The sequence below is a fragment of the Semicossyphus pulcher genome, unplaced genomic scaffold (genome assembly GCF_022749685.1).
Source record: "Semicossyphus pulcher isolate SPU_LCO1_2020_fin unplaced genomic scaffold, fSemPul1.0.p SCAF_11, whole genome shotgun sequence".
NCBI lineage: Eukaryota > Metazoa > Chordata > Actinopteri > Labriformes > Labridae > Semicossyphus > Semicossyphus pulcher.
The window spans coordinates 20,943,498-20,959,088 of NW_027211615.1; the positions used below are offsets into that span (position 1 = coordinate 20,943,498).

The window sequence follows — 15,591 nt, forward strand, 5'->3', positions numbered from 1 at the left end:
AACCACTGTTAGTCAGAGATGGGACACACGCTCCTGTGGATGGGCGTATGCTTTGTGCACCCATCCATCACACCAGCCTCCACACTTTTTGCCGCATTTCAAACTGTTAAACTTCCCCCTGCATTGCCTCAGAAAATAAACACCCAGGTAGGTTGTTTCTGTTTAAACAAACCAGCATTGTCATCTTTCACGAGATGACAGCCTCCCACTAAATCTCCCCAAACCGGCCGCCTGTTGCCCTCCATGTGCCAGTCAAATAGATCGTAAAAAAGATTGTGTATTTAATATAAGGGCCATAAATGGTCCTGCATGCGCCATTACCCTTTCAGCCTTTGATGAAGTGAAGCGCAGAGCAAGCAGATGTAACGTTTATGGATGTCTCCTCATCTCACTGGCCTTGCTGGGTAAAGTCTGAGGATGTAATACAGTGTGATTTCTTCATCACTGTATATGAAGAGTCCCAACACGTGTAGGGTGCAGAATGAACTATGATAGGGATGGATCACTGCATTTTCCCGCGGCGTCCGCTATGGCTTCCGTCAAGCCCCATCGGGCCGGCTGTCACTTCAACACAGGCCTCAGATCAGTTTAAAGGTTATTCAGCTGACACATGTCCGCTGAGTGCAGAGGTGCAGCCTAATGGCTGTACAGCAAATCGACCGGCTGACAGGGGCGAGTCGCCACGCCTGCTGGAGATGCCAATTTAATACGCCAGGCTGCGCCCGGCCTCATGATGACGGATTAAGAGCTATCTGCCATGCGCTGTGGCTTCAGGACGCCCCCCCGGCAGAGAGCTGCTGCAGCCACGGGCAGCTCCTGCATCCTCGCAGGGCAGACCTCTCCTGGAGTTAAAGACGGAACATCCTTTAACTTTTAGGATGGAAGTGGAGTGTCCATCAGAAAGAAATTAGACCTCTCTTGGTAGTGGTCTGCATGGGCAAGATAAGATAATTTAAAAGCAGGGTAAAGTGCTCAGCGTTTTACTGTACATGTTTCTGGAGAGTTCAGCTATTCACTTGGGCACCAATATAATCCCTGGCATGTCCCTTTAAGCACGTCCGCTATGTTTTGCTGGCTCTCTGGTAATCAGCTCCCTACCTGTGGTGGGTAGAGGTGAATGAATCTGCTACAGCAGGTCTCTGTGAACAATATGCGCAGCCACAATGGGATTTTCAGGGCCCCAAACCACTGACTCACCCACAATTTGCAGCGTCGAAATCCCATTGACTCAGTTCATCCTTGGTTGGTGCTGGTGCACCGGCTTTCCGCTTTTATGGCGGAGCGTCGTCAAATCCCCGACACACCGGCGGGATTCATCTCCATTCAGAAGCCTCAGCAAATGCTGGATGGACACGGGGATCAGGCCGAGAGAGAGAGAGGGAGAAGAGAGAGAGGGAGTGGAGGCAAGAGGAGGGAAAGTGCTGCTCTGAGATTTCTGCATCCGTAGCCTCCAAGCTGCTGAGGTAATCAGCCATTCAGAAGTAACTACATTTACTTAATTCCTCTTCAAAAGCACAGGCGCAGCCGATCGACAGGAATCAGCTGAATCACTGGAAATGTAGTTTGTTTTATGCTCTAGTTTTCAGGGCTTGAAGAGATATAATCAGTTCTCCCACTGATGCAAACACTGGCCAGCAGGCACTGCTGCAAAGCAACACCTGAAGTCCTGACTTCCTGTTGCTTGAAAGGAAGGAAAACACAGTATCTGGCTGCAGGTCTAGCGGGCGTAGGGAATTATTTGCCAGGCAGGCAGAGGCTTAGAATAAAATCCTCATCCATCTTTACGAGCGCGGAAAAACAAACGCAGTCTGGTTAAGCAAACCCATTAGAAAGCGCCGTGTTTGTCTGCTTCAGAAATGCAGCAAGATGTGCAACGCTTGTGCAAGAGCTTACACGGGATTAAAGTGTTTACCAAAACATCAAGGTCCTCTGCACTGACTTTACTGCAGACCCTTAGCTGCAGCGGTTCCCTTCCTATCCGAGTGTTTGTTGATTTAGCGCTAAGCTAACAGTCGCCGAAAGCTGTTAGCCAAGAACGGATGCAAACAAGGCCAAGACAACAAGGGCAGAGACGGGTAAATAAACCCTCTGATGAAATCACTTACTCTGTGCTGCCAGTGTTTACTTAACAAGACAAGGGCTTTGGCTCCGTTATTAGAATATTAAACTTGTTATGCAATGTTAGCAGTCGCTTCATCTCGGTCTGCATCATGTCAGACATCAGTGCGTCTTCCGGAGCGTGCACATCGGGACACATTTCAGACGTCAGAGTCGATAACACGCAGTCGGTACGGTGTGACAGACGCCATATTTCCTCAATAATTCAGAACTGATAGACCCGGTCTTCCTTAATGAATGAGTTTTCTGCAACCAGCCTGCAGACGAGGAAGCACAGCCTGATATCTGAAGACAAATGTGCCTCTCACATCTCCTGTAACGCACATAAACTCTTCCCCCCCCTCGTGCGCTCTTGTGGAACTCCTCCCCCACACCGTGTTTATCTGTCAAACGAAAGGCTGTTGGTTATGCACATAACACAAAGCATCTGAACATCGAATAAAAAAAGGAGCTCATTAATTACCACTCTACTTCCCCTCTTGATTAATTAGCGAATGCTGCGGGCTTAAACGCCTCATAATGTTGGCTATAGATCACCCATAATGCACCTGCTCCCTCTCTTGATGAATGGTTTCTTTGCCTGAGGAAATATCCCACAGCCCTTTGGTTAGCAGTGACCTCTTACTGACCTCTGACCCCCTCTTCTTAAGCCCCTCCCCCTTTCTGTCCCATGGCTTGCTGTATTGTTATTGTATATTACTCTCCCTAAATGCAACTTACTTAAAGCATGCATTAACCCAACTTAGTGGAACTAAAATCCAAAAGATGTCCGATTGACCTCTCTCTCTCTCTCTGACGTACATCCAGACTGCACGCCCTGTCCTGTGTTTTAAATACTAACAAGAGAAATGTATTGAAGTAACTAATAATAAAGCTTTTATTATTAGTTAGACGAAGGTGGTGACACTTTGCCTATAAACTGTCCCTCCCTCTCTTTGTCTGCCTCAGTGTGTGCTTTCTGGTTGTTCATCTTTGATAGTGTGATAAATTTACTGCCTTCCTTTCTTGCTTGCTAATCTGTTTTGTCTTTTTATTTTTTGTACATATATGTTCAATCACATATATGTGTCTCTGTTTCTTTTCTGGAAATGTTCAAATTTTAACTGCTAATTTGATAAGAATCACTACTGCAAATGTTTAATGATTTCTACCCTAATTAGAATGACGCTTCCTCTTTTCTCTATGACTTTTTCTAATCAGCAGAAGGTTTTTAAAAGTTTGGGTCTCAAATCCAAAAAAAAAGATTCATTGGGATTGCAAAGTCACGTCCTCATAGAGAAAAAAGAGAAGACACCTCCAAAGTAGACCCTACCTGTGCAAACTGTTCCAAACTGTTTCTATGCTGATCTCTAATATTGTCCTGTTATTTAGTAGCTCTTTCTTTCTCATTGAAATTTGGAGTCGATTAATTTGTGCATGGCAAAGAAGTTGCAGCTTAGGGTTTGTAAAACTGTCAGTGTTGAGAGTGCTGTTCTCTTTTGTAGATGGGCATGTATATGCTCATTGTTTGTATATCCCCATCCCTTCCTTACAGCCAAAAGCTCTAATGCCGCCCGACCGCTTCGTGCCGCCTTTACATGGACATGGCAACTGATGTACACGTTCACCCCCATCTATGTCATTTCCTTCCTAGTATGTTCATAGGTCCCACCCCGTCTCACACCCCCTTCCTCCCGAACCCTTTACGTAGAGATCTAAGATATGTACAGTCATCCATTTGTTCATTACTGATCGAGCTAAAGTCGAGCAAAAAAAAGAAACAAAAAAAAGACATGTGATCAGGCTGTAGATATTTATGGAGAGACTTATCTATCCAAGCAAGAACTATAAATATACAGTTTTCTTTTGATATAAAATGACATTTAAAAAAAGCTGATAAAAAAAAAGATATCCTGAACAGAATGGTGAAGATTATTTTTCATGTCATGATGTGTGGATGTATGTGTTGTTGCCTCCCTGTACCATCCTGTCTAAAAAGAGAAATATATACTACTTAATCAGAAGTTGCTTAAAAAAAAAAAGAAACTAACCTAACTTGTCCAAAGGCATTCTTACACAACTTTCTTTTGTAAATTTTTTTTTCTTCCTGCCAAAATCATGCGGGCAATTTGTTGATGTAAGTTGACAAAACTGATGGTATGCTTTCTTCCTTTGAAACGTTCTTTTTTTTTTTCTCTCTCGTAGGCTTTTATGATTTTCCGAGCTGTTTTTTTTTCTACTTACCTGTTACTAATCCCTCTCTGGATAGCTCTATCTGTGTCTTTACTTTGTGAATGTTTTCTTTTATTTAACGATGTTTGCTCTAACTCTTGGACTCTTTTTTGCAATGCCTTAATTATTATTTTTTTATTTTCCTTTCATTTCCGTTGTCTTCTTTTTCTTTTATTGTTCCAAAAAGGTTTGCATCTCTTTCTAGTGCCCTGTTTGTGAGCCTTTGCAATGTACAAACAAGCCGCTTTGGCAAGAGGAGAAGCAGCTTCAATGGACGTCTGAATGTTTCGCACTCTTTGTAGTCGTCAAACAGGCAGGTTTGACTAATAAAGCTATCAAGTGTTCAAGGATGGATTTATTCTAATTAAAAATAAGTCTTACATTATAATCAATTATGTTCTAATATCACTCTGAGATGGAGAAGACGAGCCGTTACAAGCCGGATTCTCCAGCGATCAGAAACATTCAGGTGTCATTGAACTGCCTGGTGACTTTGTGCCATCGTGGTAACTGTAGGGGTCAAAAGGCAAGAGGCTAGGGCAAATAGGGGAGCCCACTTATGCTGAGGCAAGAAGTTGCCTCCGTTTCTTCACACGACCTGTGAGTGCTGACTTTTATCTGGTTCAGTTGTAGATCAGCGCGCGCCCCTTGCAAATCGGGCTTTTTAAGAGGCTTCAGCTCGTGTTTTTGGACTTTGGAGTATTTCCAGCCTGAACACACTTTTTTAGTCGTGTCAGCTTATGATGCAGGATCTGTTAGCATTCGTTCACACATTTAGGTCACCGGGGTTAAAGAGTGCCTCTCTGAGCAGCTATATGAAACACCTTGCAAACAGTTTCTCATTTCAGACTTAGTTAGCTTCCTTTCAGGCCCGCTGACTTCAACTTGAATTGCAAACAAATGCTAATACCCTCTGCTTCCTTTTATCCACAGAGCGCATCTTCTGGTGCTCAGTTTCTTGAACGGGCTAAAAAGGATTCACAATAAAAAATAAATGAAACAAGCCTCTTAAAAGCCTGAACTAGTCCCTCATGTGGGGGAATAAGCTGCGGCATCAGATAGAGCTAAATATATGGCCCCAATTTGGGTGGCATCAGGCGTAATTCACACATTATTATAAATAGCCGTAGTGAATAATGAATATGCATGCAGCACATTGAACAGGCTAGTTTGTAGTGCAGTGTCAAAGTAGTCCTGATAATAGCAGAGCAGGAGTTAATGTGAGGAGGCAGTTAATGCGGCTCACCCTGCGCATCCCTCAAAGCCTTTTGATGCAACGTTCTTTATGGCTGTTGTTTTCTTTCAGTTTGGGTCTTGTTTGGTTCTGAGTTTCATTGTTTTTGCACTGGTACAGTACTTTCTGTTCTTTATTTCTTTTCTTTCTTTCCTTTCAGTTCCTTTCCTTCCTTTGTTGAGCTTTGCTTCTTACGTTCTTTGGTTCTTTGGTTCTTTTGGTGTTTGGCTGCTTCTTGCTCCGCTGGCTGAAGTCTTTCTGCCCCTCTGACTCGTCTTTTGTTTCTCTCTTTCCCTTTCAGGAGGGGAGCTAGTCATCCCCGTGCTAGTCGAGGACCCCATAGACATCCCTTCTGTTTCCACCCGTTCTCCCTTCATCCCCCTCCCCCCCACCCTCCGCCCCGTCCTCACCATTATTGAGACCACCAAAGAATCCTTGGCCATGGCCACTGAGGCGGGGGTACCTTGCTTGTCGGACCGAGGCAGCGATGATTGTGATGATGGTGATGGTGGTGATGATGGTGATGATGATGATGATGATGGCATGGTGATTTCGGGGTTTGGCTCTGGCGAAGCTTTCGACTCTAGCCTGCCCCCGACTGACGATGAAGATTTTTACACCACCTTCTCCCTGGTAACAGATAAGATCTTGACCACATCGGCCTATGAAGGCGGCTACAAAGCCCTCGCGCCCAAGTGGGAGGCCAAGGACTTGAGGCCTAGCAAAGCCTCTGAGGCAGGTAGGACTACACCCACCTCGCCTCTGCCCGACCCCCGGGGCACGCCGCCGGCGGCGGTCCCCTCGGACACGCCACCCAAGCTGCCCGCCGGGAAAATGAACAACCGCGAGGTTAAACCCCCGCAGCCGGATATACTCCTGCTGCCCCTGCCCACGTCCTTCGATCTGGACGGCACCAAGCCACGGGGTCCCTTCATCACCTCGCCCATGCTGCGCACGGTGCCCGCCGCCTTGCCCACCGTGCCCGGCGTGGTGCGGCGGGTTCCCCCGGGGGCCTCAGAGGTGATCCGGGAATCCAGCAGTACCACGGGCATGGTGGTGGGCATCGTGTCAGCCGCGGCCCTCTGCATCCTCATCCTCCTCTACGCCATGTACAAGTACAGGAACAGGGACGAGGGTTCCTACCAGGTGGACGAGACGCGCAACTACATCAGCAACTCGGCGCAAACCAACGGCGCTGTGGTGAAGGATAAAACGCCCAGCGGCAGCGCCAAAGGCAGCGCCAGTAGCAAGAGACCGAAAGACAAGGACAAGGAATATTATGTATAGAAAGAAATCCAGTCATTTCCCAACACATAGAAAACAAACTGTTTGGAACAAAGTTATAAACATTTTGACAGTACCATATTGGCAACTGTGATTTAAAAAGGATAAAACCTCCTGAGAACTCTTACTGAGTCCTGAAACACTTTAAAGAACCTTGGCTAATGGCAGCACACTTACTATTGTAAGCATTACGGAGAGACAATGCAGTACGACTTCAGCGGGACTCAGTGTGGATCTTTTTAGGAGTCCCTGCTGGAGACATTTGGCAGTGTGAATAACATCACTCGAACATCCACACGACCCCAACGTGACTGTCAAGAGGTGTGTGATCCTTGGAGTACTGACGACCTTGTCCATTGTAACCCTGTAAAATACGCTCACTGTCATTTCGGCCATTCTGAGCATGCATGTGAGGTGTATGTGACGTGGTGCTGGCATCTGTGTAAGTGAGGGACCTCAAGAAACTATGATTGTCGGGAAAGTCTGAAGTCGAAACATGATTTCACATTTCAAACGGTTTCATTAAATGTAGCTTTCACGGGACGCAACGAGCTAAAGTATAGGTGTACTTTTAGCCGTCTTTTTATTCGTTTGTTTTTTTATTTATTCATTTAGTGGCTAATTTATTCATTTATTGAATCTAGGTTGTTTTTGTTGAAGGATGATGTCCAGTCAGGGTTGACCAGGCAGTGCTCAGTGACCGCTCAGCAGGATGTGATACAGTAATGTATCTTCATACTTCTCTCTCCCTCCCTCACGTCTCAGCTAAGGATTGGACCGCTAAGCATGGCATCCAAATTCTAGATGGTGTTTTTTTTTCAAGCGTGCGAGAGTGGATCCACCAGGCGAAATGCACAACACATTGTTACATCTCTGAATTTTAAATCTCTGATAGCAATTTTTATTTTTTTCTTCGTGTCATTTTTCTGTCAGTTTTTTTTGTTACATTTCCTGAGATTCTGCGGCAATTTAAATGTCTCAATCTTTAAAAAAAAAAACTATCCGAGCTGCAGACTCGCTCCAGTGTGAACAAGTGTGATTCAATGACTGTGTCAAAAACAGCAAATTGTTTACATATTTTATTACATCATAGCCGTTGTGCTTTGCAGGTCAATATTGTACAGAAAACACTTTCTGTTGATTTTGTTAAACCCTTTCTTGTATAGACGGATCATTTGATTTTCCTGCTGTAGCAACATGACATAAAAAAATCACTGCTATCGTTTGGCCCGGGGACGCCTGGAGATAACAAACCATGTGCACAGGATGGCGTGTGTTCGGGCGGGGAGCAAATGTTGTTAGATTAGACGTCTAGTCTCTCTGGATGGTGTTTCTCTTCAGTCGCATGAATATTTGACCATGGGAAGCTGTCAGTCAAATAGCAAACACCTCCCTCAGACCGTGTGTTAGGGACTCCTCTTTACTCTCAGATTACTTTCATCATGTTCTTTATTTTTTTATTGGAAATTTAAAAAACAGAACAAGAGAATAAATACAGATAACGGTGGATTTGGAGATCTATTGCTAGCACCTTACTGACTAACAGGTGTTTGTTTTCTTACGTTGTTTTTTTAAACTCAATGTTCTCGTCTGCTCAACTCGTCTTTTTGCATCTGTTTTATTTTTACCGTGTAGCTGAGTTCACGTCTCATTTTTATCTCCTTTGGCAATATGTTGTTTTTTTTTAATGTCATTATTTACTGCTGAAGTTCTTTGTTCTCATTCGTTTCCATGCAGAATCAGTCGGTGTGTATGTTCACTTTGATTTTTTGTGTTGGTACTTGGCTTTTTTCGACCGGTTAATTATTATTGTCTTCTGCTCCTTTGACTCCAAACAATTCCCAGAAATAAAAAATGTTGTTCCCAAACTTTTTTTGGATGTTAGACTGCGGGCTCGGCTGTCACTCACTCGTCTGTGTTGTGGTGTAAAGGCTGGAGAAGACAGAGCGAGGAGGGGATGGAGGTAGATACCGTCTCAGACTATTCAACCGAACGACGGTTTCTCATCCGTTTGCTATCACCTCAGTGATTTCCCTTTTATACCAAAAAGTGCTATCATTTCCATTCTGATGAAGTCCCAAGCAGTGCGGCTCTACACTATCATTTACCTTTAGATGATTATGCAAATTCATACACTGTTCATCGATGCAGCGAGAGAAAGAGGAAGCGGGTGGAGAAAGCGGTTATTAGAGGGTCCGGAGTCGTCGCACCAGCAGAGAAATGGCTTTGGGTTTCTCTGAAGTCAGGCCTTTGTGAGAGCGCACAGCCAAATGAGATTCTCCTCCACCATATGGCCGGGTTATGAGCCACTCAATGGCAGCAGCACCTGCTCTCCCAGCCCCTTTTTACACCGTCCATATTTCGCGCAAATGGGCCTTCACAGAGCCGGTCATTAACTTGCAATAGCCCATTGATGTAGGATATCAGAGCGGCGTGTGTGAGTATATCCAGCTCGCACAATGACTACATATTAACTCATTCATCCTGCCACGGGCAGCGGGAACACGGAGGCCAGCAGGGATTTCTTCCACTGAGGGACTTTTTACATTCAGAGGCAGACACACATTTTTAACTTCACCAAAATGTGAGGGGATTTGTTCTGTGTGAGTCAACACAATAAAAAGTTAATGTGTGAGAGAAAAACAACATTAACTTCAGCAGGAAATGACATTCGATCCGCACGTCATCTGACTGCAACACACTGCCCTACACGTGTTACATGATTAGGCTGCTTGTGTGTGAAAGGGGCCGTGCAGCGTTGTTTACAGCGACAGCAGACTTCTTCAGAAAACACGCTGAATCTTACCCATGAACCAAACGGCAGAGAAAGTTAGTGACGTGCTTGTGAACATATTTACTTCCTTAACTATTTTCAGGCCTTTTGAACAGTGTTTGTTCCCATTGGCCGGTGTTCATTTCTTTAACGATAAATGTTCGTCAACGATCTTTTGTCCATGACGAAGACGAGACGTTGGAGAGCTAAAAATAGACTCTGACGACATTGGTTTGTTTACGAGACGAGACGTGACTAAAATGTTGGAGGTGGGCTGTCGGACATACTTTCCCTCACTGTGCGTCTAATCTGTCTGTCAAAACACAAGCAACGCGTTCCTGTCACTGGCTGAATCTGTTGAGGGGCCGTGTGCAGATCCGCCTGAATCCAACCCAGCCGCTCAGGTGAGGATGTTCCAAAGAGGCAGCTCGACAACGACATGACGGCATTCACGCAACATGGGTTGAAAAAAAACGAACAGATGGACACGCTTTATTTATTTAACACAATGCAGTGTGGTAACAGGCGATGGAGAGGCGCCCTGTCGCTACAAATTAGGTGGGAAGAATCAGTGGGAGAGTCTCGGCTGGAACATCCAAGGTTAGGAATCCGGATATGACACGAGGAAAACTGTTAAACTGTACACGGCTAATTGACCAAAAGTGACGACTAAAATGTTTTGACTTGTTGTCGACTAAAACTAAACTAAAACTATAAAGGGTGACTAAAATGTTTTGACTTGCTGTCGACTAAAACTATAAAGGGTGACTAAAATGTGACGTCTTAAGACTGAGACTCAATTTAAGTAGCTGCCAAAACAACACTGCTGTTGGCACCAAACACACTAAACAATAAGTTATTGCAGGTTTCCAGGCCAGTCAGTACTTTGCCTAACAGATTAAAAAATTCATATTTTTTAATACATTTAATATGAGATTTAAAGTGAGTATCCTGTCGGGTGGGTAACCATATACAGATGCTTAGTCCTCGATGCAGCAGCCCCGGGTTCTACTCCCGCCCTCGGCCCTTTGCTCCGTGTCGTTCCCACTCTCTCTTCCCCCATTTCCGCCACCATCCACTGCCCTCTCTCTGAAATAAAGGCATAAAAAGCCAAACAAATAATCTTAAAAAATAAATAGATACAATTAAACAAAAAAAAAGTGAGTATCCTGGCATCACCAGACCAAGTCACAAATATTCTTGAACATTTTGGCTTTCCAAAGAAAGATGTGACGCAGCTGCTCGACGAAGCAGCCAGTTCCAACGTCGAACCCACGTCTTCTGCTTTAACACATTTGTCATTGTCTTTAGTAGCCAACACTTACCACTGTATGTAACATAAACTACTGTCCAGTGTGTTTACAACATGCCACATCTGCATTTACTGCAGTTTGACTCGTTGCTGTTACTGAATCGTTTTGGTAGGAATATTTAAGGCACACTATTTGTATATAACAAAACAGATGATAGAGAGTCTGATTTAGATGTGAGTCTGTTTTTGCTACATAAGTAGTTTCTGTATTTTGGCTTCGTCACATATTTGTAGGAGTTTTGAGTAATCTAAAGCTGTTTTCCAGCCCTGATTAGTTCCTCTTTAAACTGACTGGACTTTTCAAAATACTCTATGAACTGGTTTTGTGTAACTTGAGCCTTGATTTCCTCAGGATCATCAGTCGGACACAACTTGATGCTGGAATATGGCTTCCACTTTAAATGTTAAATTGTCCTTAAAGTCAGGAAGCCGACCGCAGCCAACAGCCAAAATATCTAAATCCACAGCACCGAGGGCTGACATTTAAATAGACGTCAAACTGCGCAAAGCAAATGACATCAAGAGGACAAAAACAAGCAAGGAGAACGTCATTGTAGAAAAAAAATCACCGCTGAAAAAAGCAGCAAACGCATAAAAAGGCACCATGTGTACATCTGGCTCCTTCCCTGCTTCCTGGCACAAACCCCGAAACAGTGAGGTGCTGCTGTTTTCACAACCATTAGTCACTTTCAGATTTACACCAGCGGGGTGCCAGCCGAGGAAACGTAACCATTTGATATTCACAAGCCATTTGCTTACACAGTTGTTGGCTGACAAAGTTTATTGATTGGATTTTATGTGTAGCAACTACTTTTCCTTTTAGTCAAATTAGTAGAAGTAGATTACATCAATCCCGCTGATGTCGGCTGGATAATTCATATCCTAATTGACAGAAAAACAATTTACATTTGCTAATGGCTTTTCCAAATGGATTTCTGCGTGAGTTTGACTGCATTAGCACTGCCTGCGCCTTGTATAGGGGTCTCTGGGACGCCAACAAGGCGAGCAGCCCGGCGTCCCTTCATGCATTTACAGGCTGACAGCTGACCCGTCATGAAATTTTACTTCAACTAATGAACTGGTTAATTCCACTTAAACGCTTTATGTTTTTCCTCTCAAATAAACAGCGGCTTTGTCAGAGCGATACATCAGCTCTGTCACCGATTACAGGCGGATTCTGTTGTCGTTGCCTCCCACATGATGCTGTAAAACACCTCGAGCGCGGGGAGCGTCTGCAGCTGGAGCGTTTTACAGCTCCTCTGTACAGAATGGAGACATGCAGGGTGTTTTTTTGTTTTTTTCCTCTCCCGGTAAAGATTCAGGAGCGAGGGGCTGTATCCTCTACGGACCCAAGCAAAGCAGCTGTGAAGGCGATGGTGATCAGTCTTGACAGGTAAAATATGAGCCTGCTGACCTTAACTCCAGCATTATGAAGGGCACACACACACACACACACACACACAAAGAGAAGTGTGTGTCTGCTGTGTTTACCCGCACAGAGAAAAAAAAGAGGCTTAGTGGTTGCACTTGGGGTTAAACATTCATATTCATATGTTTCAGTGGGTGCACATAGTGATGCATTAGTAGAATAGTCAGGTGTGTATATGTGCACTTAATTCACTTTTGTGTCTCGCTGCAGGGAGCACACCTCCTCTTCTTCTTCCACTCCATCACTCAGCAGCTTTCAGTTAGCTCCTCAGTCCTAATTAACTGCCAAGATATGAATGTGCTAATCTGGGCTCTAAATCTTCACTTCCTCTGACAAAAGCTTTTACAGGCTGTCACGGCTGCATGATAAACAGCAGGGCTGCTCCCTCGCCCAGTGGACACAGTGCCATCTAGGGACCAGGCCAGGGTGTGAACACCGCAGCCATGCACACACAAAGCATGATGGTGATGATTAAGGTTCTACAGTCTGTTACTTATAAGAGTTGAAGATATAATAAGAAGGATTTTGCTGGTAAAATAAAATACAGACTTTTACTAATATAAATCATAACGTATGGGCCTCTATACATGTGTGTTGAGACCCTTCCCTCTGCATCTATTCTGTTGTTTTGCTTTGCACGGGATGTTTTCAGGAGGGGCGCTGTTGTGCTTCCCTGAGCCAATCACAGCGTATAGGTGAGTGTGGGAGTGGTTCAGATGAGCAACTGGGCCCCATTCAGACACGGCGAAAGAGCGATGCAGAGTTGGCCTTCTTTCTGTTAGACAGGTAGGTGCCACAAACCGGTCAGGACAAGCTAACCGGCGGTTAGCATGCTAGGGCAAAGGTAACGCCGGTTAAGATGCTAGCGCAAAGGTAACAGTGATGTTGTCGTTGTTAGCTCGGCGGGATGGGCGTGTTCTCGCACGAGACGGTGAGAGTGAGCTTTTGGTGACAAAGAGCCCAGGAGGAGGGGCCCAGTTTGAATGTGTTGTTGACAAAATGCAGGAAAAATCCTACTTATTATACCTTTAAATACATCTCCGTATCTGACCATTACATTTGAATTTAAATCAATCTAACTGTTCCAAAAACAAATGTCATAAGTTATAAAAAGGATCTGATTATTTCCAACAAAATATGTGATGTAGTTGCTTTGCTAGCACTAGCTCCAGTAGATCAAATTCAACACATATGGCTTTTACTTAAATGTAATACAAAGACATTTGACATTTCTTTATGCAACATGAACTGCTGTCCGGTTCATTTAAAGCTGATATGATATTAACTTAAGGATGTTCATAATCCGTTCAACCTTTATAAAGCATTATTGAAGCAGCTAAAGTTATTTTTGTAGGAAACCTCCACAAACACCAAAATCTATTCTAATTTTAAGCATTTTTGTGCATCCACTGGGTGTTTTTAATTCAACTGACATTAGAGTAATATTAGCATAACTTTGAATGGATTATCATTGAAGGGGAACAAAATTCAAGCAGGTAGCTTAAGTTCCCGCAGTGAGACTGGGCTGCAAAATTCAGGAGAAAGAGAGAGACGAGGAGAGCTTGAGCTGCACATCAAAACAAGCTCCTCTGTTGCTCTGCAGTCAGGAGCATCAACAGGCGTGTGAGGAGCGAGACAGAGTGTGTATGAAGCCGGGCTCTCATTTATACTGTATGTCTCCGTCTCCATCTGTATGTGTCAGTGAGTGATGTACAAAACTGCGCGAGTGTATGTGAAGAATGAACTACCAAGGGAGACGGGCCTCCGATCCGAGCCTGACAGTGATTGGATCCATCGAGAATCCCAATGAAGCAATGAGTATCTCAGCGGCAGCTCCGCTCCCAGAGGCCCCCGCGCAGCCCACAGGCCGACCCCAGCCCTGCAGAATCAGACCAGACGGAGGCGAGCGAAAAAGGAGACGGGTGAACTTCAAACTGTTTCAGCTGCTGTGAAGGTGACTGCGGCAAACCGAGCTGTAAAATCAGATGTGATCATAAGTGAAGGTGGCAGATAACTGTTGAGGGCGTCTATCAGGGGCGTCTGCACGCTGCTCAAATCTGATGTGCAGGAGTTCATTAAAAGTCAACCAGGCTGCGAGACGGTTTGGATATATTAAGTGATAAAAATCAAAAACAGAACATTCCAGCGATAAGTGAGACATTTTCATCAAGACTGTAAAGAAAACTATTTTGGGGTAAAAGTGTGACAAAAAATCAGTGTTGCTTGCAGAGGTGACTTGAAATTCGATACTTAATTCCACATGGGGCCGTCTGCCTAAAGCAAGCCAATCACAGCAAATAGCAATCTGTTTTTAATTGAGTTGCTTTGTTCTGTAAAGCATTTATAACATCCATCTGGTTAACTTGGATCAAATCAGCTCAGTACTGGCAGGAGAATTGGGAATCTGTCATACGTTTCGGCTTAAAGTCCTTCCAGAAGTCTTATTAACTACAAGCTGGTTTAAAAATAGTGAATTGTGTTGCCCCCTTTAAACCTAAAAATGTGCTAAGATCTGTAGCAGAGTGTAATCAAAAAGCTAGCTAAACAGAACGTTTCTGTAGCGTCATGAGCTACTGTAGAAGTATAGCTTCAGAGACCAAACATATATAAAATCTAACAACTCTTTTTAAATGTAGGGTGGGTATTTCTTTGAATAGTATTTAATAGGAAGACAAATGTGTGTTTGTTCGTCGTATTTAATTTAGATTAAGAATTATGCTAACCTAGCTGTTTGGATATTTGGTACAAATGTTTGTAAGTCAGGTGAAGTTTAAGAATCCAAATGTAGTATCAAAGTAACATTACAGCCTTACATAGATACTAGCCCTTTTATCAAGTGTCTGGTAAACTATGTAGACCGTCTTTTATTCCTCAATCCAAGCGGGTCATGTTAGCATGCTAAAGCTAACGTTCGTTATGTTCATAAACTGAAGTCAATGTAGTTACCGTGACATCACTCATTGGTTAGAGGCCTGCTATTTCAAAGCCTCATTTAGCTGTTGCCGTCATGCTTCCTTTGAGCCAGAAAAGTCTATGTTCAAGTCTAATTCAGTAGCTAGCTAAATGCAACCAAAAAATATTTCCTGGATAATACTTTATAACCTGTGAATCATATGTGTGCTAAGATCTGTAGCAGAGTGTGATCAAAAAGCTAGCTAAACAGAACGTTTCTGTTGCGTCATGAGCTACTGTAGCTACCAAGAAATATAGCTTCAGAGACCAAACATAGT

General features: G+C 44.0%; 1 protein-coding gene across 1 annotated transcript in view; it reads left to right on the top strand.

The window, feature by feature from the left end:
- Positions 1-8,546, top strand: part of LOC138583747 (neurexin-3b) — a 255,381-nt gene extending 246,835 nt beyond the window's left edge. The window contains exon 16 of the mRNA XM_069655717.1: positions 5,865-8,546. Within this exon, the coding sequence (XP_069511818.1) occupies positions 5,865-6,850 (986 nt within the window). The 3' untranslated portion in view covers positions 6,851-8,546. The remainder of the gene's footprint in view (positions 1-5,864) is intronic.
- The last annotated feature ends 7,045 nt before the right edge of the window (positions 8,547-15,591 follow it).